At 46.6% G+C, this 24,703-nt stretch overlaps 1 protein-coding gene across 2 annotated transcripts in view; it reads right to left on the bottom strand.

Annotated features, from left to right (window-relative positions):
• Positions 1-24,703, bottom strand: part of NTRK3 (neurotrophic receptor tyrosine kinase 3) — a 177,440-nt gene that overhangs the window by 77,001 nt on the left and 75,736 nt on the right. For both annotated transcript variants that reach the window (XM_042824711.1, XM_042824712.1), the window contains exon 12: positions 4,896-5,084. In XM_042824711.1, coding sequence (XP_042680645.1) covers positions 4,896-5,084 — 189 coding nt within the window. The remainder of the gene's footprint in view (positions 1-4,895; positions 5,085-24,703) is intronic.

Below are 24,703 nucleotides of genomic sequence, written 5' to 3' on the forward strand. Positions count from 1 at the left end.
AATAAAATAAAATAAAATAAAATAAAATAAAATAAAATAAAATAAAAAAATAAAATAAAATAAAACACATTCCCATTACCAGTAGTTGGTTTTGTTTTTGTTTTCAGGGGAGAAAAAAAAAGATTGCAGAAAACATTCATGGCTTGGTTTTGTTGTTTTTGATGGAAATAGGAACATGAACTGACCAAAAACAGAAATGCTGCAGACTTTTCAGCTTCTCATGCCCAGGATGAATAAAACACGCTAAATGAAGAAAAAGAATTGACCATGGCAAGATAAACTGGGGTTGTAAGTGTCTTTCCCATTTTGTGTTCAAGTCCTATTAGAAGCAAAGGTAAGGAAATCAGTTTGTTTGAAAAATATGACTTTTGAAATGACCACAATGTTCCCTTTAAACTGCATTGAAAACACAAGATAAAGACAGGGTACTGAGTGAAAGAGTGCTGATGGCACTTTTATTGTGTGATTTGCCTTGTTTTTTTTCTGAAGTACTTCTTTTTAGCCGATTACCATGTATTTACAGTTAGTGTAATTATATCTAATTACTTAATTAGCATGAATACATGTAATTACTAACTTCAAATATGTAATTATGTCAGGGCAGCCTGTAATAAATGAGGTTGGAAAAAAAAAAAACCCTCATTAGGACTCGATGGAAGGACGGCTGCTCCACCCGCGTGGGGAACGCATGGCATCCCTGAGCTGAGCCAGTCCTGGAAGAGGAAAGCACAGGCAGTGCTGTTCATCTGGCAACAAAAACCGACCCCAAAACCCCTATACCAACCCCTTGACCCCCAACAGCTGTGCTCCACAGCACCGGTGGGAGCTGAGCATCATCCCTTGGAGGCAGAAAGGGACCTGGAAAGGATCTGCCACCCAGCTTTGTTTACTCCAGTGAAATCTGGATTATTTTCACAGATCTGTGTCATTCTCAAGGAAACTTCGTTTATCTGACAAGAAATACCAGGGAATAGAAACACTGCAAAACTGCATTGTGACGTTAGGGTAAACTTCAGAGCTCTGACCCAAGAGCAAATCTGCATGTGATGCACTGTGCTGATAATTAATTATTACTATTGAAGTAAAGCTAGCCTCCTAAGCGTTTCTTCAGAAATATTACCAGTCTCACCAAAAGTAATCTCCAGTAACTCGCAATTACCCACTTCGCAAATCCAAATTCGGAATGTTGGAGATGGAGCTAAACTACAAAGTTCCTATTTACTGCCAAGAAGCACTTATATGGTGATGCTGTCCTACCAGCAGCATGAAGACTGCCTCGTGGACTTAGCTGAAGTCAGTGCTTCTTTCTTTTTTTCCACCAGCCACGTGCTATTTGCTGCAGTGAGCTGACACTGCTTGTCCACAAAGACCAGTGGCCATTTTCTGGGCACAAACATGGGTTATGTTGGGTCTTTATTTCCATTATCAACCCCCTTGACCTTGGGATAGCAAGGAGAAAGGCATGGCTTCATCCTAAGATGTTCTGTCTACAGTGCTTGCTCTACAACAAGCCCTGTTCTTCTCTATTTCCAAACAGAGAGAGGTGCAAACTCCTCACAACCTGCCGCTTGTCCTGCTGACATCTGCTAAGAAGATTTGCCACTGTTGTTCCTCCACTTGCCAAAGAAGAGGAGGAACAGTCTATTTTAGGTTATGCCCCCGACATTGCTTTGTGGTTATTCTGTCCTCATTGTTAGGGAATGAGAATTAGGGAAGAGGTTCCCTAACCTTCCAGGTGGTGCTGCAGGTGGCTGAAATGAGACTGGCTGCAAACTCCAGCGCTGCCTTGGAGTTACGGTGTGAGGATGGGGACAGTATCTTCCCAAAGACTCAATGTTGTCATGAGAAAGCCATTAAATAGGAAGGGGCGAGGATCTTGAGCCCAGCTCATCCCTGCTACTCCTCTAAATGAGGCAGTAGCAGCAAGAGGGTAAGAGAATCATAGAATCATTGAAGATGGAAAAGACTTCTAAGATTTTCTAGTCTAACTGTCCACCTACCACAAATATGCCTCCTGACCACGTCCTTCACTGCCACATCTCCACAGTTCTCAAGCACCTCCAGGGACAGTGACTCCATCACCTCCCCCAGCAGCCTGTGCCAGCTGGGAGTTGAATCCTGCGCCCTTCATCCCACTGACAGGAGGATACCAAATCCCCATGTAGGATGACATGTTAGCTGGAGAAGGGTCCACAGGACAGCATTAGGCACAGAATCACAGGCAGGGAGCTGCTTTCCTTATTTCAGCTGCAATTCCATTATGCAGAGCTAAGTGGTTGGGAATAAACATCCGTCATCCCTGTGTGATAAGCAATGTTTGGTAGTATAGAGGGTGACAGAAATCTATATCACATCAATGTACTATTAATACTGCATTAAGCATATAGAGTTTGCTCTTCTCACTGCAGTGCAGTAATGGGTATCAGCATGTCCTCAACCCAGATGATGTCCAAGAGCACAGGGACAATTGCACGAGGAAGGAAGGAGAAAAGCTGAGTGTGGAAAGGAGAAATTATTTGCTGAGGATGTTGCTTTAGCAACATGTATATACATAGTAGAAACCCAGGATGCCATGAAAAGCTTTTGTTTGAGAGTGCTACAGTCATGCATATGGGCAGGGCTCTGGGAGGGGACACTTCCATCAATCTGGGCTCAGCTGAAGCATTTTTGGACCAAAGAAGTTTTTCTCTCTCCAAATGGCAGGCAATGAAGAAATGTTTGTGTCCAGGTTCTGCACAAGTGGAAGTAAAAACCCTTCAGCAAGAAAACCATAGGGAGAACAGGAGCAACAAATATTCTCCAGCTCAGGTTTAAGTTGAGCAGAGCACATCAGATCAAACAAAGCCCTTACAGCAAAAGCTCCCCGAAGCATGCTTAATTTAAAAGGTGAATTATGAAACTTTCCAGCCTCAAGCAAAGCCACCAGTGAAGTCAGAAGTTTCAGGGACTAAAATACAACACACTCCAAATCCAACTCTGCCCGAGGTCTCCAAGCCCTGGTTGCTGTTGTTGTTTTTGTCCTATGAATGGCAAGAAATTCCAAAAAAACCCACAAGTTTTCAGTCTGTCAGCATCCAGCTGTGATCTGACTCGTTAGCACTTAAATGTAGCACCTTACTTTGGGATCTGGTTTCATCACCCTCCAAGCCCCAGGACACCCAGTGCACAGAAGTGAGCCATTGGTTGTGGATTTCCAGGATGTGCACAGTCACTGCTAGCACTGCATTCCCCCTGTGGCTCCTTCCAGCTCCAGGTGTCCCTCATGGCATGTTGAGCTCCTCATCAAACAACCCTGTGAAACTCCAAGGCCATCTTCCCCCTGCAGCCCATTACAACAAGACCCATGGGGTAATTGCTCTGTGCAAAATTCAGTCTTTTGTGTTTTGAGCTTAGCTGCTGCACCCTTGCAAGAGTACCCACATGCCAAAATGGTCGACGCATAAAATGAAAGTGCAGAAAGAGAAAAAAATATATATACGCTCCTCCCCTCCTCCCCCCCCCCAAGCCATCAGAGTTTGTAAATCATTTTTGAGATGAGGTGTTATAAGCAATGTAAAATACGTAATTAACGGCGCAGCAAAACCACGCTGCACTCAGCTTCTCTGCTCCTGCCTAATCACTGCACTCCTCCCCCTTCTCTGCAAACAGACCAAATTTAGTGCATTAAAATGAAAATCAAAGGGAAAGCTGGGTGCGTTAATTGGATACACCCCATCACTCTGGCACTTGATGAGCTGTGATCACACCTCAGGAGCTGGGGCCAGCTCACAGCACCTGGGGGGCTGCCCCAGGGACCCCCCGATGGAGCAGAAGGTCCTTTTCCTTCAGCAGAAGGCTTAATGCAGGTGGGAGGTTGGCATCCTCCCAGAGCTGTGCTTCCAGGGGCTGAGTTATGTTTCCTGCACTCCTGAGTCAGCAAAGGGGAGAGCAGGAGGCGATTTCGGTGTGGCATTCCTTGCTTACAGCTGGACCATGGGAGATGTGGAATTATTGGGGTATTTTTGTTTTATTTTCTCTTTTTTTTTTCTCTCTCTTTTTTTTTTTTTGTTATTAGATCTGGTTCTGCCTGGAACCAAGAAATGCCAAGTGGATGAGCAGTAACAGTTGAGGAATGTTATCTGCACCTCCTGCATTGCATCTCAGAGCTGCTAAAAAGTACAGAAAAACTAAACAACTGACTACGAGCTGCATGCCGAGGCGGCTGCACCCAGCCCACAGAGAGGGACTCCCAGAAAACCATCCTTTTACCAAGCACTTTCACACTCAGAATTTAGGAGCACAAAACAGAGGACCACTTTACCACCATCTGCTATCCTAATGAGCCGAGCTCACAACCCAGATTTATACAGAGAAACAGAAAAGCTTTACAGAAGCTGTGAAAACAAGTCCTTCAGCTTCTAAACCTACCATTCTTCATCACCACACATCTGCCCCATCTACGGACACATGTCCTGAGCTTGTCCTTGTCCAAGGAGGCAGCCCCACAGCTGGGAAACTGCTGGAGGAGAAAGGGGAGGCAGGTCCTTTCCCCGGCCAGGATGGGGTCATGTCCGACCCCACAGCTCCTGCTCATGCCTTGGACACAGTGAGGCAGAGCCCAGCTTCGAATGGCACTTTCAGGCAAGGGGGGAAGGTGACTGGTGGGTGGTGGAGAGAGGGTGAAGGGAGGTGAAGGTGAGGGTGGAAAGTCTCCTTTGAAGCACCTACATGTATGTTGTGATTTCTGAGACCTGAGATTCACTTTGGTTTCTGAGCCATACCAAGACCCACTCTCCTCAATAAAAAAGCTTCTCTCCTTCCTCGTCATCTTAGCCTCTTTCTCCTCACCCTCCTTCCCCCATCCCCCAGCCCAACCCCTGGTGCTCGCGGGGGCTCCAGCCGGCTCGGGCACTCACACGTGTCTGGCTTGTGGCAGTTGTGACCTTGTCGGAAGTACTGGGGGTTCTCGATGACGGGGATGCGGGTCATGCCGATCACCACCGTGTCTGGGCCAGCATCCAGGGACGAAGGCGTCGTGATGCCGTGGTTGATGTGGTGGAGCGGGCTGGCAGAATCCTCCTCTCCGCTGATCACTGCCACGGGACCTGCGAATACCAGGCACATCCGTCAGACACGAGATGGGAATGGTGACACAAAAACCCCCTTGATCATGAATTGCTGTGGGTCCGCCATCTTACTGTCCCAGCCCATGACGATGAAGGAAACATATCTCACATTTTCTCTGTTGGTGCCAAAGTACCAGACTGACAATTCCACAGGAGTTAAGGTAAACTACAGGTGGCAACGCAGCAGAGGTGAACCCTGCACGAAGTCATCCCTGTGCTGTCACGTGGCAGAGCAGTCACTCTGGTGCCTGTACACTCTGCTGTTATGAGCTTGACAAAATACCAAGCTTACACAAGAGAAACATTTCTCCCAAAATTACCTGTTCTGCTCCAAACCCACACTCCTACATTTGTTGCTCAGCACATCACCAACCTTGTCTCCACTCTTCCAGTCCCACCCTGCCCTGCACACAGAGCCTTTTGATCAGGATGATACCTACAGGGATCCATGATGTACTGCAGCAGATCCTGCTCAGTTCATGCCCTGCACGCACACAGGAGCCAGAGCCAGAACCCAGCATCACCCACCAGCTGCTCTCCCAGGTTGGTCCACCTGCCTCACAGCACCCACTTCCAGCCCCCACAGAACACAAACATCTCCATCACAAGGCAAAACCTTTTAATCCCCGCTGCAGCCTTTGGTGCTGCATAAAAGTAAGATGCTGAGGAGCTGGGTGATAAAGAGACCACAATGCAACCTGCCTTACACTTTCACAAGGGGTTAAAAACACACTCAGCTAAAGATGTTCCTTATCTCCTGCCTGGAAGCTGCCAGGGACCTCCAGCAGGTCAAGCAATGATGAACAGAGGTGCTGCATTAAGGCTTCAAATCTATTCAGAGAGGCCTGTCTTTTACCTACATCACACTGGAAATACCTCTTTCCCATCAGCAATCTACTTCTAATTACACAATTACTTTATTATGTACCACTAGCAACAAAGAGGGGAGTCTTCAGGCCATTTTTTTGCTCTTTGGAGTCTCTGGGAGGACAGGGCGAATACAGGCTGCATACAATAACTCTGCCTGCATTAACCTCATCTAAAGGCTGCTCATTTTTGAGGCATCAAGTATTGTTTGTTCTTCCAAGTGGGATATAATAAAGCTATTGTGTAATAAGCAGAGTCCTGGCAGCCATGGCAGGTGTCTTAGTCACAAGGAAAAGCTCTCTCTCTTTATTGTGAATTCTTTCTGGTAGGTTCTTGTTTTTATTTAAGTTAGTCCTAGGACCCACATGGCTTACAGCTTCTGAGAAGCAAAGGCAAAACTCAACTCATGCCACAAGATGCCTCTGTTGGGACTGCACACGCCGTATTTCTCCAAACACAAAAAGTAAACAGATAATTTGTGCTTTGAAGGATTTCTGTTCACCCGCGTTGGCAATTATTTACATGCAAACCCCAAGGACTGGGTTTCGTGTGGTGCATGTCTTCTCTGCTGCTGGGCTGTGGTGGGAAGGGGCCACCTCCGCACTTCAAGGAACACTTCATAAAAACAAGTCATGAAAATATCATCCGAGTACCAATTTGTGTAAATGATTTGAGTAGAGACCATAAAGACCCACTGGTGTCCCTCTGGTGCACGCACATTAGAAGGACGTGGCTCTGTTTGAAGGAGTAGGGCATGACCAAGGTGGCTGGGTATTTGTGAAACTGAGCACCACCAGCAACTACTGCCTGCTGTTCAGATGGCAATTTCCATGCCAATAACCAGGTTCCCAGTCTGATCTTTACATTTTCCATTGCTTTTTCTTTTTTTTTTTTTCCTGCAGCTGAGCTTCTATCATGTCTAGTTGCACAGCTCAAACCTGTCCAACATCTCTAGGGCAAAGGCAACCACGTCCCAGTTGATCCATATTTGCACTCCCAGTCCCCAGCAGATACTGGGTACTGTGATTCGACTCCATCTTTCAGTCTTCCAGCTATAATCATAGGTGGAAGGCATTTGCAAGATCTACGACAACCAAAAGTCAAACTCTGATGCTCCATGACCATCTCTGCCTCTTCCTATTTCTGCAAAAATGGGAAAATCCAAGCAATTGCAGTCAGGACACCACAAGGCTAACAATCCATATAGAGATATTCTGTTCTTGCAATGATCCATGGAGGTCTTGGGAAAAAAAAATAAATCATCAGAGTCCTGAAGAGAAAACCATGTTGGTTGCAGTGTCTTAGCTTTCAAGATTTCATTAAGTACTTCTATCCACAGTTGGTAAGGACCTGATATGCACCATTCAGCAAATTCTTCCCCAGTATCCTCAACAGGGTATAACTGGATTAAAGACGCAACTTAGACCCGAGGGCATCTGCGAGCTTCCCCCATTTTTAATGATGCTGATGGTGGGAAGGGCATGGGAGTGAAAATCTGGGCAGCATTAACTCATACAACACAGTCACAGCTCCTCAGATGTTACATTTCCAACACTTCTTGGCACTCACAGATGAGACCCAGCTCCCCCCAAGCACACGACTGCCCTCCTTCTCCTCCACATCTCAGACAAGTACCAGGCTCTCTTCACGAGCCTGAGGCAGACTTCAAAAACATCACTGATACAAGCAGTCACTGATCACTTCTATAGGTTTGACTACTGCTCTGACACTCAAATATATACCATTATCTGCAACTTCTATCCGTAACCATAAGGCAGCTACTTGAACTTCAATGTGTTTTTTAATCTCTCTTGGCAATATCATATATTTTTTGCTGCTAAGTAGGTAAAGAGGTTGAGTTTTTGATGTATAATGCTGATGAATGGCTTTATTTGGAAGAATTCTCACTGGTTTCAGCAGAGGATTTTCCAAGTAAGGTTAAAGGGAAAAAAAAAAAGAAAAAAAAAACTGGAGTAGGAAAAGAGTACAGTTTTTAAGATTTAGGTTTATCTTCCACTTGGCAGAAGAATGGGCGGAGGACACAGGAATCAAGCCAGTTTTGTACTGTAAAAATGTAGAATAATAGTCAAAGGTAGTCTGGGGCAAGTCCTTTTGTACAGACCTGAGATCTAAACGCATTACATGAAATATTTCTGCAGCTGCTCTGAAACTTAACATCTAAAGAGCAGCGCAACAGATTCTTGTGTGGATAAATCAGGCTGTGCTACAAACACACTACAGATATTCAGAATCTATTTGCTAATATTTTAAACAGCTTCTGTACGTTCCGAGCATCAAACATGTCATGTCTCTTCTTTTCTACTCGCCACTCTTCCCTGTGGCTAAACTGGAGTTTGGCATGGTGGTTTGGTTCCTATCTGTCTGGAAGCACTATGAAATAAGTTATTTATTGTTTTAGTCTATGCCTATGAATCTTCTGGCTCGTTTACGGTGTTACACGGACAACTTGTTACTTAAGAAAAATAAAGCACGTAATAATAATAAATAGCTTAAGGAGCCCTTGTTTGCATGATCATATATCATAATGGTAAATTATTTATCAAGGCTAAGAGCTACACTTTCTGATAAAATGCAGGCTCGGGAATATAACAGATTTTATAAATAACCACAGATTAGAGAAGATAAGATAATGGTCACTTCATACAGATCTGTAACGTAATGAATGCTTCAAGGCAGACAGGTGAAGAACAACAAAAACTCCAGCTTGCCATCACAGTAACCTCTCCAAAGTAGCAAAAATGATGGAAGGTGTAGAAAACATGACCTCCAGGGGAAAACTGAAAGAATTATGCTTTGTGTTGAGAGAAGAAGGCTGCAGGGACACGTGATAACAGCCTTCAAATATGTAAAAGGTTGCAGCAAAGAGAAGTATAATAGCTGTTCTCCACGTCCACTGGGGATAAAACAAGAAATAATAGGTTTAAATTGCACTGAAGGAGATCCAGGTTTGAATGCCTCCCCTAATGCCTAGCAGCATGCATGGCTGAGCACTGGGACAGATAATCCTGGTTGCTGCAGGGGCTCTGCCAGCCCACGAAGGGAAGGATGGAGAAGCACAGGACCAGGACCACGCTCCCTCCATGTGGTTTCCACAAAGGACAAATCCATCGTACACCAGGCCATGCACACAGCACAGGACCAGAGCAATCCCCCTCCCTCCAGCCATGCATCCAGGAGCTATCGGTCAGAACGTCATTTCTGATCAAAAATGATCACTGCGAGAGATAATTGTGCCGTCCGCATTTGCCCGTGTGATATAAAGAAGCCATATAATTAACTTGCTTAATTAGGAACTGTATATGACCCATAACTAGGAAGAAAAAGAAAAAAGCTCTCCTGGTAAAGTGGGTCACCATGCGTTGTATAGCAGCATTGAAGCAGACCTCATTAAACTCCAATATATATTATATACAGAATCCCCTCCTCCTCTGATTTCAAGCCTCTGTTCGCCCTTCCATATTTCCCTGATCTTCATCTTAAATGCTCTTCTTCAAAGGGCCAGCACACAATCCCAAAACAGGACTCAGACCTATCCATCCACACACACACGTTTATTTATGACACAGACACAAGACCCAAACTTCAGCTCCTCAGGAGCAAATAAACAAAATGTTTAAAAAATTCCAACCTTTTGCTGGAGCTGAAATCAAACAGTCCCCCAGGGCTGCTCTCTGCACCAGCAAGGAAGAGAACTGAAACTCATAAAACAATAAGTGAAAGCACAACAAATACAATTAAAACTCTGGCCATGCTCAGAGCGAGATCACATTTACTGTCTCATAAAAAGAGCCTTGTCCTGTCAAGGCAAACAAAAGGAAATCAATTTCTTAATATTTATTGGCAGATGCAGGCATGGGGCCAAGGCAGCACTTGCAGGGACCTGCTTGGAGCCAGGCTGCCGTGGGCTCCAGCCATTCCTTGCCCTCCTGTAAGGGGAAAAAGCCACCACTTCTCATCCCTGGGGATGTCCTTCCAAGTGTTGGGTTGTCCATCACCAGATTCCTTTTCCTCTGAGTGACAGCTGATCTCCAACTTGGGAAAGGCTCAGCATCCCCTTGCCCATACCAGCTACCAGCATGGAGCATCATACCCAGCCCCAGTGGTGGAGGAGATCCCAAGCCTTTCCTCATCTTCCCATGCCTATCTCTTTTTTAGCCCTCCCCCCCTTTCCCGGGTTTGTTTATGGACCTTAGACACAAATCCTGTAACATTCACAGTCAGGAATGGAAACAATAAGATCAAATCGTACAAAATGTAAAGTCAGTGCACATGATGGCACAAATGCATAAATTCAGCAGATCAGGCAACAGAAAATGCTTACAGTAAAAATGATGAGACAATCTGATAATTAAAAAGCAAGGTATCCCACAAGCGGGGGCCATGTGCAACAGCAAAGCCAACCAGCACTGGCAGGAAGGCAGTGCAAGAACGTTTGCGTCTAGGTTAAAGCTCCCAGCCCAGGTGCACTGAGCACTTCTCCTCAGAGCTCACATAACCTGGCAAGAATTGGTTACACAAACAATATCCAGTCACCTTCCATCATTACCCCATCTGATCTCCCTCATTTACAGCTCAGATAATGATTTCTGGAGTCCCTTGCACGTTCCCCGTGAGATACAAGGACCCAGCCAGGGTCTTGCACATCAACAGCTGCAGAGAAATCCCTCTCAGTGTTATAGAAGGAGCAACACACACTGGCCTGTGGAGGATTCTGGATGTACTCTGATGATGGCTGAGTAGCTGCTGGGTAGCAGACCTGCAGCCTTACCCTGGATTCTCAGCTTATCACGTTTACATTTCCCCCTCAGCCTTTCCTCCTGACTTTGCCTCCTGGTGTTTTCCTACCAAGCCTCCCAACTTCCACCTCAGGGGCACCTTGAGCTCCAGCATGGGCTTTACGAGGAGCAAGCCAGGCAGCTGCTGGGTAGAGGCCACAGCAGCGCCCGTTAATCTCTTGGCTCACTCATCCCTATCACAGACACGCCGTAAAAATGATATAAGCATTTCATTCAAACACCACTGCAAAGGGAGTGGGGAAGAGCACAGGGCCGATTGATTTCCAGTATGTCTGCTCTTTACCTCCAGGTATAAATACAACAGCAAAATCAATCGGAATAACATCATATCAGCTCTCTAATCTCTTCTGTTTGCAAGATGCACTTTATATACTGCAGCATTTCCTACAGCTTGTCTACAGGAGGGCCGAGCCCTTTCCCACCCCAAAACCTTGCCTTCCTGGCTTGAAGGGAGATGTTCACTCTCCGGCATCCCTTACTGTTTGCTTAGGTTTGATGGGCATCTAGGAGTGCTCAGATGCACCGCAGGGACACTGATATGGGGACACAGGTGAGGAAGCAGCAGCATATACTATCCCTGTACTCTTAGCACCTCATGGCTGTGTTTATAGTCCCATAGAGTTCCTCTTTCTCATGGGCACCCAACAGCGAAGATACCCCACATAAGCACCCAGTGCTGCCTGCTCAGCACGCACATTTTCTATCCACATTTCCAATTTATAATCAGCCTAAGGCTTTTATCCTTCCTCCTGGCCCCCAGCCACTGCAGGGAGAGACTGTGACAAACTGATAAACATATTCCCCAAGCCCTTGCTTGGGTGAATGTGCAAATGCAGCATGAGGCTGGAGAACGGGCTCCCGGCTAGGCATCAAGGGGTCAGCTTCTGTAAACTGCAGTTCAGCAGAGCTTCAGGACTCAGCCCTGAGGCGATGCTCTCTTTCCCTCTCATCTCAAACCAGACATTGGCTGAAAACTGCAAGATGGAGCAGAAAGCAGAGGTGGTTTGAGCTGCTCCTCAATCTTATTCTGCAGTCGGACCAGTCAAAGAACATGCATGAGCTGTTAAGGCTGTGGCAACTGTGTCACCTTCAACACTGTGTGTAAGTTTTTGGGAAGCACTACCTAACTGCTCAACGTGGATCCAGCTCCTTCCTTAGCAATGGAGCCATCAGCAATGCCCTGCGGATGGGCTCACCACCAGTTCCACCACACCTGTTGCCCACTGACCAAGTGTACTACGTGTGCTGGGAAACACTAAAATATCAATCAAGAGCTACTAAAGGCCTCAGAGGCAACAGATGAAACTGCTCCTGCCCAAAGGATTTTTCTGACCATTGCCTAGACCAGCTCTAGTTAATAAGCATCATGTATGTCCTCATCAACCTCCTTGCCTGGATCCCCCTCTCACCGCTCCCCTTCCTGTTGCCAGATCAGTCTTGGACTGTCTTGATCTACTTGGAAAGCTTAACCGCCATGAAAGCAAACCACTTGTCCTCTGGCTCCGATCTCTTACTGAGATTAGTGCCAATGGAAGTGTCGCTCTCAATTTCATAATGTTATTGGATGGACACACAACTGGGCCAAGTCCCATATTCCTGACTGGCCATCAAAGTGGCGGGGATTATGGGTAAGGAGACAGGCAGCCCTGACAGGAAAGGCAAAGGCTCAGGATCAATTACCCTGACAAGGCTATCTCAGAGCCACATCGCTTTGTGCTGACACCAGGGCCTTATCCCTGGAGCCCTGCAGAGGTTGATTTTGTCCGGCAGTAACCAGAGCCCCTGCAAACCCAGGGAGCTGCACATCCCCTCTCCAAATATCCGATTTATGAGATTCCCGAGACACCGAGGGATTGTGCTGTCATTACAGGACATTAATTTTCAGGCCTCCCTTATTTTGGTTTAATATTCTGTCAAGATAAAAAATCACACATCAAAAAATAAATAAACGCCCTGCTCTGCATTGCTCAGAGGTTGCAAATGGAGAGAGTGCTCAAAATGTAAAATACCTGGCACAATACACGCTTTGTCTTTGCTTTGCGTTACTGCTTTTCTTTTCCTGTTGGACCATGAAACTGGTCAGCACTGCCATCTGGTTCTCATGCAGCAATTAAAAGTGCTCTTAATTTTTCAGAACAAAAAAAAAAAAAAAAAAAAAAAGTTTTTGGTTGTTGGCTTTTGGTCAACTTCTGACCTTTTTACCTTTTTGTTTTTAAATGAAATTATTATGAAAACATCCAGTCCTTGATCCAGCAGTTGGCAAACCTGCCTGAGGCAGGGAGGCTGGGACCGGATGATCTTTGAGGTCCCTTCCAATCCAAGCCATTGTATGATTCTATGGTCAAGCAGTTGAGGCTGCACACGGCAATGGAATGGGTTCACCTCCCATGGACACAGTGATGCCTACTCCCTGCCAGCAAGAGAGCAACTGCATCTGCTCAAAGCACAGTTTTGTAGACCCAAGCTTAAAGTCAGGCCCATGATATTTACTTTCAGGCCAACACACAGCAATCCTTATATAGCCAACAACAATAATAAAAGCCAACCTCTGCGACCACGCTTTACCTTAGTTCACATGTGAGAACAACGAGCATTTAAAAACTCTTCTCCTTTCAGAAAGCTCATCAATTCTTTTTTCCTTTCTTCCCCAGCCCTCCTCATGTTGATCCCCAGCAGTGATATCGGTCTCTCAGATTTATTCTATCCTAAGACAAATAGTGCGTCCCTTATAGAAGCAAAACGTGTTTAACTTGTATAGCAGTTTATATCCTGAATCTATTCCTGTAATATTATGAGACTCTTCTGGAATATAAAATCCGTGTCAGAAACATCCACAAACAAACTCACAAATCCTTTTCCCTGTTGCTGAGCAGTGGGAACAGACACGGGGCTGCAGTTTGGGCAGCCCAGGTGTTCCTCAGGCTCAGCAGCAACATTGGTGCTGCCAAGCTTCTTTGTAAGCCCAGGGAACAGCATTCACAGACAAGAAAAATCACATTAAAAAAATAATAATTAAAAATATAAAAGTAAAAATAGTGGTTTTGCAGGTTTGCCAGAGCTTACTATAAACTTATGTTGTAGGAGTCGAGCCCTGGCTTGCCTAAAATCAATCACAGCATCTATGAACTGGTGCTTCCCTTCCAGGTGCTACCCCAAAATTTATATTCCTTGGTCATAAAGGTGGTGGCTTGCTTGAAAGTCACAGAGGAGGCCCCCAGAGACAGGCTCTGAAACTACAGCTTTCCAGGAGTTGGCAGCATATCTGCAGAGTATCGCCAGCTCAAGGTCTCCACCTGCCTTTCTGGGACCACCATTGGGTTTGAGAGGGCTCCTACAGGCAGGAAGTGCAAACCAAGGAGTCGTAGAATCATTAAGGTTGGAAAACAGCACTAAGATCATCTAGTCCAACCAAGCAAGTAGGGGATGAAAGGCTTGGAGATGGGGAGAGGGGCACAGGGCAGCTCCCCATCTCAACAACTTGCCACGTTATTTATACACCAGCCCAAACAATCCCCTTAATAAATTAGAGAACTATTCATTGAAAATAGAGAACTATTCATCCATCCCCATGCTGCCAGTTAATCTGTAATTCAGATAGATCAGTCAGAAGGCAAGAGTCCAGCATATAAAACGATTAATTCCTCCAAGGCCTGAGGAAATTTCTCTTTATAAAAAGCGTTGCACGCTCACCTTCTCAATGCTAAGCTACAGTCACAGACGTGGCTACCATCAGAGGTCAGAAAGGAGCATCGCTTGCATCTAAATACCAGCACTAGCAAATGCAGCACCTGTCAGAGCATCGCTAGGCGCTCTGCCCCAGACACTGCACCTCTCAGCACCTTCCTGCTCTGCCAATTCTCCAGTGCCCAACCAGAATCACTCTGCCTCTTACCACCCTCTTGTCTTTTCAAGACAAGAGGTTTTTTTAATGTAGTAAGAATGTAAAACATCAACTCGAACAAGCAGCCTGCTCTGCAGAAATGAAACGTTCACCGATTCCAGTAGGTGCCCAAGGAGGTTGGGGGTACCTCCCAGCTCCCATGCTGGAATCACCCCAGTTCCACCTCTGTCCTCTACACCACCAAACCATGACACTGGCATAAAAGAAGCTGCTATATACCAGCCTAGATATTTTGCAGGTACCAGCAGCATCCACCAAAGGGAGCTTTAAAGGGAGAAGAGCCCTGAAACTATCATGAGAATATAGCTCCTTGTGCCAGCAGTGGTCACGGCCTGGGGCAAAGCAAGAGAAACACTTGGAAGAAGCCTCTGGCTAGAAGATACCAGGGAGGAAGCCATGCAGATGGAACAGCTTCAGAAAAGGAACGAAGGTGGGAGTTAACCAGATGGACACACTGCCGCGGGCAGAAAGAGAACAGGGACAAGTCATACATAGCTCCACGTGAGACCAGAGGCACCAGGACGTGCTGCCAGCCCCGGAGGCTGCAGAATTGAAACAAACAGCCAGAAGAGAGGCATGAGGAAGGGGAAAACTCTATTGAAAAGGACTCAGGAAAGGATGCAAGAGATTGGGCATCAAAACAGTTGCCCAGCGTGTGGCTGGCACCAGCAATAGCTTGACAATACGGAGGGATATTAAAGCAGGCTTTTCAGATTGTGGTTTTAACTCTGCTGATTTTTACAATCTCAGTTGCCAGTGTTTAAAGTGTAAGAGGAGAGCCATCACCAGCCAAATCGTCAACATAATTCACATCCTACCCCAGCTCCTTCCCCAGCATCCTGCAGGCGGGTGGGAGGGAAACTGCCTCGTGTTAGCCTGCAACCCACAAGGGCAGAGCATGGCATTTACTTACGTGTCTAAGTGTTGTCCCCCTGCCCCACACCTTGTGTCCCAAAGCACATCCCTTGCTTGAGGGATTTGTAGCTCTGGATGAGAGAAATGACAAAGCATCCACACTGGGAAGCCAGACCTGGAGATGAGTGAAGCTCATGCAGCTCCTCCATCTGCACCGCTGAGGGTGTAGGAAGGAGCAAGTTGGATAAACAACATCCTCGCCCACAACGTGGTGAGCAGAGGAAAAAATAAAATAAGATAAAATAATAAAATAAAGGAAAAGGAGAGTTTGAACAGTGCTGGCAGCTTTCTAGAAGGGATCAGCTCATGTTCCATCAACACCAGCTCAATGTCCAGAGTAGCTCTGGGCGCCCCATGCCTGGAGGTGCCCAAATCCAGACTGGCTGGAGCTCTGGGCAGCCTGAGCTGGTGGAAGCAACCAGCCCATGGCAGGGGGTTGGAGCTCAATGACCATTAAGGTCTCTTCCAATCCAAGCCATTCTATGATGTCTGTTGAGCTCCAGGCTGGGCACAGCTAGCACACAGCCCACCTCAGCCTGCCAGAGCATCCCAGAGTAGACCCTACCAAACCCACATTCAGCCACCCAGAGACCACCACTGGGTTAGCAGCAGCCTGCAGAGCATGGATGGAGAGTGCAAGTAGTGCAAGTAGTGCAAGCGTGCAGCTGGAGGGCAGCATGAGGTGTGGACAGCAGAGAAGGGAGGTGGTGGAAGCACCTGGACCTCAATCAAGTGGCTTTCTAGAAGCAACGATCAAGTCTGTGCAGAATTAGTGGAACAGAGCCACTTTTCATCCTACCTCTCTCAAAGAAATCGTCGCTACTGCTATGCAGACAAAATTATGTCTCCAAAGCCTTTTAGCTACAGCTCTTTAGGGCTGAGTGGGTTGATAGAAATCTATTCACAGGGCTGAAAGCACGTGGCTGGATAGGGACGCTGACACTGACTCAGTGGCTGAGAAGGATATCACAGAGTAAGACAGGCACAGGGGGAAACTACAGGCAATGCCCAAGCAGCATTTTCTGGGAGACCCCTTGACAGCACGCCTACAACTTCCTTTTAAAGAAAAACAAAATAATTATGAACGGGAACACTCTGTTTTCCTTTAATTTCATGCTCCCCACGTGAACGGATGGTTGAAAAAGCAGGCAGGCAGCAGCAAGGCATTGCAGAGCAGCATAAGGCTGTCTCGTCCACAACACCCACACCCTCCAGGTAGCCCTAAACAATGCCAAGAACTGCATACCGGGCAAAGGAGAGCACAGAACACAGCTTGGCCATCACTCCCCCAGACACCTTGCCAAATCCACGGCTGGAGTAAAGGGATGGAGGAAGCTCTTACTGAGGGGCCCTTGAACTGCATCACAGAACCCTCCCCGAGCTTGGCACAGCCGGCCGGGGGCTGCTGTGTCATATCTGCCATCTGTTTGCTTGCTTTGCCATCCTCTGCTCTTCCTGGCTTTGCTCAGAGACTCCTACCTGCTTTCCGAGAGCTTTGCTGGGTCTCAGTAAACAAACCGCAGGCAGGGATGGGATGGGGAGGGTGAAGGCAGAGGAGGGAGAAAGAGGGGAGAGAATCAAAATTTAATTAAAGACACTTTTGCTTCAGGGCCTCAGAAAATTACAAACTCATAAATCTCTTAGTAAATGCCCTGAGCGGTTGCTATGCCAGGCCGCCTACCGGTCCCACCAGGAGGGCCATAAAGTGCGAGCACGCATCTCACTGGCTCCCTCCGTTTCTGCCCTGCAACATCAGGCAACCTTGAGCAGCCTGTCAAGCCCATAACAAGTGTTTTTGCAACCAGAAGCCATCAATCTGCAGCCCTGTTAGCAGCAGAGTGCAGAGAGAAGTTCCTTTCATTTGCAGCCATAGTGGAACAAGAGGTGAGAGAAAGGTGGGATGCATGGCCAGGGTGCCCCAGGCTCTGAGCAATCTTGCAGGGGAGTAATCCAACGACCTTTAAAGGTCACTTCCAACTTAAACAATTCCATGATTCTGTGATAACTCATGGCAAGACGGACTAGAGGACCCCAAGTCCAAAAGTATACTTTCTAGTGAGGATGGCCAATGAGAAACCATAAATCAAGACATGGATTCAGAAGGATTTCTGCTAGCCAGAGCTGCTCTGAGGGCACCATATATAAAATCCCATCTTGCGATAGCACCCAAAGTAATCAGCCTGGTATTTTCATTTATGGCTGAGTCAGAACTTCACCAGAAGATACGTGAGTGCTGTCCAGCCCTACGCACTTCTCACAAGGGCAATGCATAAAGATAGCGAGCATCTGCTGCCGAGCAGCAGCCAGAACAAACTGCTTCACCACGTTCCTCGTTGGGCACATTGGGAACAGCCGGAGTGTCCGGCACGCGGGGGTGCTGCATAGCTCTGCTATATTTAAACAGAGCTCTCAGTGCAGCCTCCGGTAGCCCCACAAACCAACGTAGCTTGGAAAGGGGTATTTTTTCACCCTTTACTCACATCTTCAGTCACAACTTTGAAGGTGGGAGTTTTTTCTTCGTAACATGGTCAGGTCATGGCCTTTCTCAGCTAACAAGCATTTGGGTTGTGAAGTGGTAAAGAATTTTTGCATTGGTGGGTGAGGATGGAAAGTTTCCTGCCCATGGAGAGACTGCTATATAGAATAAAATAACAGAAGGAATGGTGATGAAGCAGCATGGGCTGCCCAGGGAGGTAGGGGGATTACTGCCCCTGGAAGTGCCCAAGAGCTGTGGAGATGTGGCACTGAGGGACATGGTCAGTGGACTTGGTGAGGGTGGGTCAACGGTTGGACTAGATGACCTCAGTGATCTTTTCCAACTTCAACCATTCTGTGATCATCTAGCAACAACTATTTCCTGTAACACTGAGTCAAGTGGGACAGACCAGCGTTGCCTGTATCACAAAGCCAAGGCAGACAGAGTAGAAGTCATCTGTCAGAAAGAAGATAGAACTTCTGAAGAAGCATCGCCCACGCCAGCTTTTGCCATTTCTAAAACCAAGCTAAACGCCTGAGTCTTTCTAGGAATTGACAAAAATCCCACAACCCTCAGCCTCTCAGTAGTTTAGTTAACTACTGTGAATCTGTTTCAGGTCATGAATAGAAGCATAAGAGCTGAAAACTCAAGCAGGAGTATCTGTAACAGGAAAGCTTTGGGAGCCAGCCAGTTTTCCAGACTATCCCTGCCAAATTCTCCAAAGCATATTTTGAAACATTCAGGATGAATTTAGACTATTTGAATCAACTTCTGAACAACCTCAAGGGAGGGTGTCAACAGTCCACTCTGAGACTTTGTTTTGCATTTCTACACCATCTGCTAAAGCAAGAAACCCTGCAAGGCAGAGGCGGTGGCACAGAGGATGCTGCAGTTTCCAATAGGGACACAAGGAATGGAGTTGGTAGGAAGCCCCAGCCCAGCTCTCCTCATCCTGCTGGACAAGAAATGCACAGAAGCAGAGCTGGAGAGAGCTTCAATACTGTTTGGGTTGTTTTTCATGTTTTTTAATAAGTGGGTGTGCATGGCTTTACTGAGTCCTCTCTTCCAAATTGGCAAAGCAATGCTTGGAAAGCTGCAGAGAATGGAGACCAGAAATCAGCCTTCCCAAGGAAAAATAGCAACTCACCATGCAAACGAGTGCTCTGTCAGAGGCACCGTGAAGGGGCAAACAGTTCAGAGAGGGAGCAGGGCAATGTAATGACTGTTTGTCTCTCCAAAAGCAACTGATGCCATCCACCAACCAACATAGGTATCAGTATTTAAGTACTTATCTACAGCATTTATTCACCCAAGCAGCATGTCTTCTTGTCCCATGTATCTTTATAAAGATGCCAATTTTTTCTCTGCTTTAAGGCAATGGTTCTTTTTTTCCCCCAAATTCTCAAAGTAGAGCAGTTCCCAGGGCAGATGGGTCCCTTCCTCTCATGCCCTTGCTGTAATTCAGGGAGGATCTGGTAGAGGTGATGGGGTGGGATGGAGATGAGATGCGTGCCCAGAGTCAGCAGCAGCTGACAAAGGTGGGCAGGAGGATACGTCCCTGTGTGCATGGAGACATTTGTGACAGCAGGCGTGCAGGGAGGGTGCGGGCTCAGAAGAGTAGAATATGCTGCCAGAGGGTATTTCTTTTCTGGTGTAAACCAGGATGGCAGCTGACCCAGCTTTCTCCTTCTACCTGCCTAGTCACATCTCTCTCCTTCCACAGCTCTCTACGCATGCAGAAGTGCACAGACCCAGCACTGCTCTGCTCCCTCCCACACACAGATAACTCTGCTGAGGTTGATGCCCCCCAGTGCCTCCAGGTTGCACCCCTGATTCCTCCAACAGGCACATCCACAACTTGTACCCTCACTCCTTATCCAGCTGCAAGGTCAGCAGGAAACCAATCCCCTTACTAATACGGGTGCTCAGACCCCATAGACAAGAGAGCTAGTTCTCAGCTCCATGTCCCACATACTCCTTCATTTCTGGCATTTGCCTCCCACCTTATCCTTCTGTTTTCTTCCCTGGAGAATGAAAAATCCAAACCAACTTATAAATTATCAATCCTTCCTGACTGATTTTTTATTTTTTTTATTTTTCCTGAGAGAAGCACATAAAGCAATGACATGACAGAAAAGAAGAATTTAGTGTTCCATACGATGCTGCTGAGACAGCTCTCTACGGGCAAAGCTCTGAGCTGCCCAGCAGGATCTTTCCACCCAGCCTCATGTTTCTGCCCTTCAGAAACACAAGGAGGGGTGGATCCAGGGCTGACCCTCAGCCTAGGAGCTTACGCTGCAGCAAATTCATACATAAGATACTACAGTTCCCCTGGGAAGTTGCATCACAAGGTAAGCCATGCTGTTAGCAGCAGGTAGATGAACATCAGTCTACCAAAATTTGCTGATGTGTGTGGTTCATACAGCTGCAGCTCTTCCATTCACGCCCAGCTGCCTACTAGCTGGCAGTTTTGAGCTATTCTCTATCCACAAACTCCTAAGAAAATAAGTTCTGCTAAGCATTAGCATTTCAACAGACATCAAAGAATGCCACAACGCAACCTTTCAGAGCCTACGTTGGAACCAACAGCCTTTCTCCACAAAATTAGTTGAAACATCACACCACTGTGCCCTATGAGGCTGCACATCTCACAGCTCAACAGTTTGAGTCTACAGATGATGCTGTATAATGCTAAATTGCCACACATGCAGCTTTCAGTTTCTGTTATGGAATTAGCATGACACTGTAGCTACAAAGGTCTCTACCTGAGCAAACATTGCCTTGTTTGGAAGCAATCATTTAGAAGGGATGAAGAAGAGGCAACCCTAATATACCAACTAAAGTCTTTACATACAAAAAGCATAAATAAAGGAGCCCTATAGGAGCTCAAGGTCCCCAGTGCACATTCTGCTCATAAACCACCCCCTTTCACAAGCCTCTCTCAAGTATCTCAGCAATGTCTAAGGTACCACAGTTTTATTATTACTATTTTAGATACATGCACTTTTTCCCATCTTTCCTATTTTGCTGTCTCTGGCAACAAGAGCCCACTGTGCTAAGCAGACATCCGAGGCCAGTAGCTGGGCTCAGGATGAAGGAGGGCATTATTCAGTTTGCAGCAATGAAGCTCGTGCATGCGCCTGTCTCAGCATCGGATTTCAAGTCGCCTGAGGTTTTTGTTTGCTTGGGTTTAATCCTGAGGAAAAGAACATTTTCCACACTCTCTAAACCTGGCTGACTTCTCCTGCTGACTTTTACAGAGTGGTCTGGCTTTGGACCATACAGCAAATACATATACATTCTTTAGAAGTAAATAGAGACATCGAAAAGGGTTGGTGGCTCGCACATTGCAAATGATATTGCCTCCACCTCCTTCATGCTCTAAGTCATCTTTACAGAGCTGAAGCAGCCCAAGAGGGGGGGGCGTGGGAGGCTTCAATACAGCACGGTACATAAAGGATCATGTGTTCACCCCATGGTCACCTGACAAAATGAGAAATTCCCTTGGGCACTAAAGCATCTTTTCTAGGAGTTTGGCAGGAATACCTCTTTAAAACTACAGCTTCATCCAGCATAATTTATGTGCATATCTGGATCATGTGCAGGAGTTGGAAATCCATCTATCCTTTTCAGTCTATTTCCCCTCTCCCCCAGAATTAGCACCTTCCTTGCAAATCTGGCTTTCATCTCCCTCTTGCTCCTATTTCCAGGCTGCGTAGGAAACAACAAAGCGTGCCAGCGCTGCTCCACCAAACTGCGTTCCAACAGCTTCTGGCGAGATTTTCAGGATATAACCAGAATATCCAAATTTTTCCTTTCTCCCCTTTGCAAAAGTGGATCACCTGATCCAAATGATGCGGTCCAGACAAATCACTGGGGATCTCCCCCACCGTTAGAAGTCCTCCTGCAGGCTTTCAGCTTGCTGTAATTTAGTACAGGCTCCCCCCAAAGTGGCCTGAAGCTCAGCTAACAGGACAAGAGCGAATGGCCTTAAGTTGCACCAAGAGAGGCTCAGGTTGGATATTATGAGAAATTTCTTCTCAGAAAGCATGGTGATGCAGTGGCACAGCTACCCAGGGAGGTGATAGAGTCACCATCCCTGGAGGTGCACAAGAACCGTGGGGATGCGGCACTGAGGGACATGTGGGCATGCTGTGGGTTGGTAGGGTTTGGACTGGGAGATCTTAGTGCTCTTCTAATGATTCTAAGCTCTCAGGGCAGTACTACCCAAATGCATGTACCAGTACTGGGGTGAGCCACAGAAAGAGGTGAAGAAACGTGACACTCTGTTACTCTGCAGGAATGTCAGAGGGATGGTGCATCAGGAGGGTCCCATGCCTTCTCCACCCAACCCTGCAATCACCTCACGATCTCAGAAATAGCCAAAATTGACCATTAATCCCTTCCTGCAATTCAGGAACTACTGGGCCAAAAAGAACTCCAAGCTATTTTTTCAGAATTATTCATGCCCAAGCCAAAGCAGCAGAGCACAGCCCTGATTTGTCACACACCACCCAGAACGCAGCTCACGCAGCCAGAAGGCAATATCTTTTACAGGCAGTGACATCAGAGAAAAACAAACACTGGCCCAAGTGACTTCACAGCCAGAGCTTACCAGCTGCAGCCTGCCCAAGCCAGTGTGTGTTATACCTCAGTAATCCATCAGGGTTGTGCTGAATGCCATGTATACAAGAATAACATATTCACTGTGTACAGTTCAATCTCCTTTATCAGCCAGAGCAGCGTGTTTCCAGCAGGGACAATGCAAAGCAGCAGATCTAAGGGCTGATTTGGGTATCATGACCACAGGCAGGGCACAGGGGTAGAGCTGCACAAGACTATTGCAGCAAAGCCTGCAGGCTGGGAATGATGCGTGACCTGAAAGCTCTGCCTGTGCTGTCAGTCAACACAGAAACAAAGTATTGCCCATGCCTATATCTGCATACTTTTTTTTTTCTTTTTAATTTAATTTCCTTGGCACTTCAGCCAAACCCATTAGTTTAGGTCACATTTACAGACGAGACTCTGTTCAGCCACGAAACAAAAAGAAAGTTTCCAGGGAATCATAGAATACCCCACGCTGGAAGGAACCCATCAGGCACATCGAGTTTTGCTTCTGGGTATAAAACACTCTTCCCATCCATTTCAGCTGAGGTCAAAAACTAAATAAATTCAAAGAAAGATAAAATGATTTGAGTTGAAAGGGATCTCAAAGATGATCCAGTTCCACCCCAATCACTATGTTGGCAATGCCCTAGGTCTTCTCTTGAGCACACTACAGCCTTATATCCAACTACAAGACATTCCTCAAAAACAATGGCCAAAACTTGCTGCTGCTCTTCAAACATTAAGTTTTTCCAGAGGCGTGCATTGCTTTATGGCATACAGAAAGATAGGGGAAAGCCCTCATTCCTGCACAGCAATTCAGTTGTCTGCATTTCCCTTCTATATGTTTTCTTCACTTACACTTTTATAAAAGTATCCAGAGGCCTTTGGGAACGGATGCTCAGGAATTTAAGTAAAAAAGGAAATTAAAAACCCCATTGGGATCAGGACTGCTAACTGTCCCCACGCCTCTGGGACCTGTCCCACAGCACCAGACGCTGTGTGCCCATGCCTGGCCCAACCCACTGTGCTGCCAGCCAGCAATGGGCCCTTGCAGGCATCAAAAGCTGTATTATGAGCTCAGATGGTTGCTTTAATGAAGCCATGAAAAGAAAACACTCCTCTAATGCCACTGAAGGCAACTAAACACAGCTCCCTCCTCCTGCCTGCTTTGCGAAGTGCTGGGATATGGTCGCTAATTATCAGGCACAACAAGACTTCATGCCATTTGCTACAGAAGGGATGGAAAAGCAGTGTAGGGAGGATGCCTGGGCAAAAAGGAGCAGAGGGGAGTGTGCATCCCTGTGTGCAGGGTGCTGCAGTACAGTCCCACAGGTGCTGGTCCTGGTATGGTGATGATGTGTTTGTGTTTCATCATGTTTGCTCCTTTTTTTTTTTTTCCCCCTTCTTGATGTTTACTTCAAGCATCACATTCTGAGGGCTTATAAAGAGGATTAAGTGGTGAGGAGGTCTCACAGAGTTAGGAGGAATTAATCAGGCAGTAATCAGAAAGGAAATTAATCTGAAGAGTTAATTAATGAGCCAAGGCAGAGAGACTGCAGCCAGTCCCTACCATGCCTTCCAGGTTGCTATTGCATGCATGGGCATGACAGCAGGGGTAGGGGGGAAACACCCCTTTACCAAGGAGAGAGCAGCTGCACAGTGAGTTAATTTCCATCCCATCCCTCCAACAGGGACCTCAGTGAGGACATTTCCATTCACCACCTTGGGATCCTCACCCTACCACAGCACAGTCCAAAACTTCCCAGGCTCCTTTTAGCTCTTGCCTTTAGAAGAAGGATGTCAATATGTAGCCCACAGGTGTTTGGTTGCTTGATTCCACACACCTCAAGTTGCCCTTCCGTCATCCTTGGTAATGTTTTTGCTTCCCCATTATTTGAGTTCTAAATATGCACCAATTGGGATCAATTCCCCTTCACTCTCATCTAGGTGGATTTTATATATTTAGCTTTTTCTTAATCTTTTCTCACAATGCATTCCCTACAGAACCTTAATC

Source organism: Centrocercus urophasianus, unplaced genomic scaffold, assembly GCF_019232065.1.
Source record: "Centrocercus urophasianus isolate 14NV4802_14NV808 unplaced genomic scaffold, USGS_Curo_1.0 seq_23, whole genome shotgun sequence".
NCBI classification, from domain to species: Eukaryota; Metazoa; Chordata; class Aves; order Galliformes; family Phasianidae; genus Centrocercus; species Centrocercus urophasianus.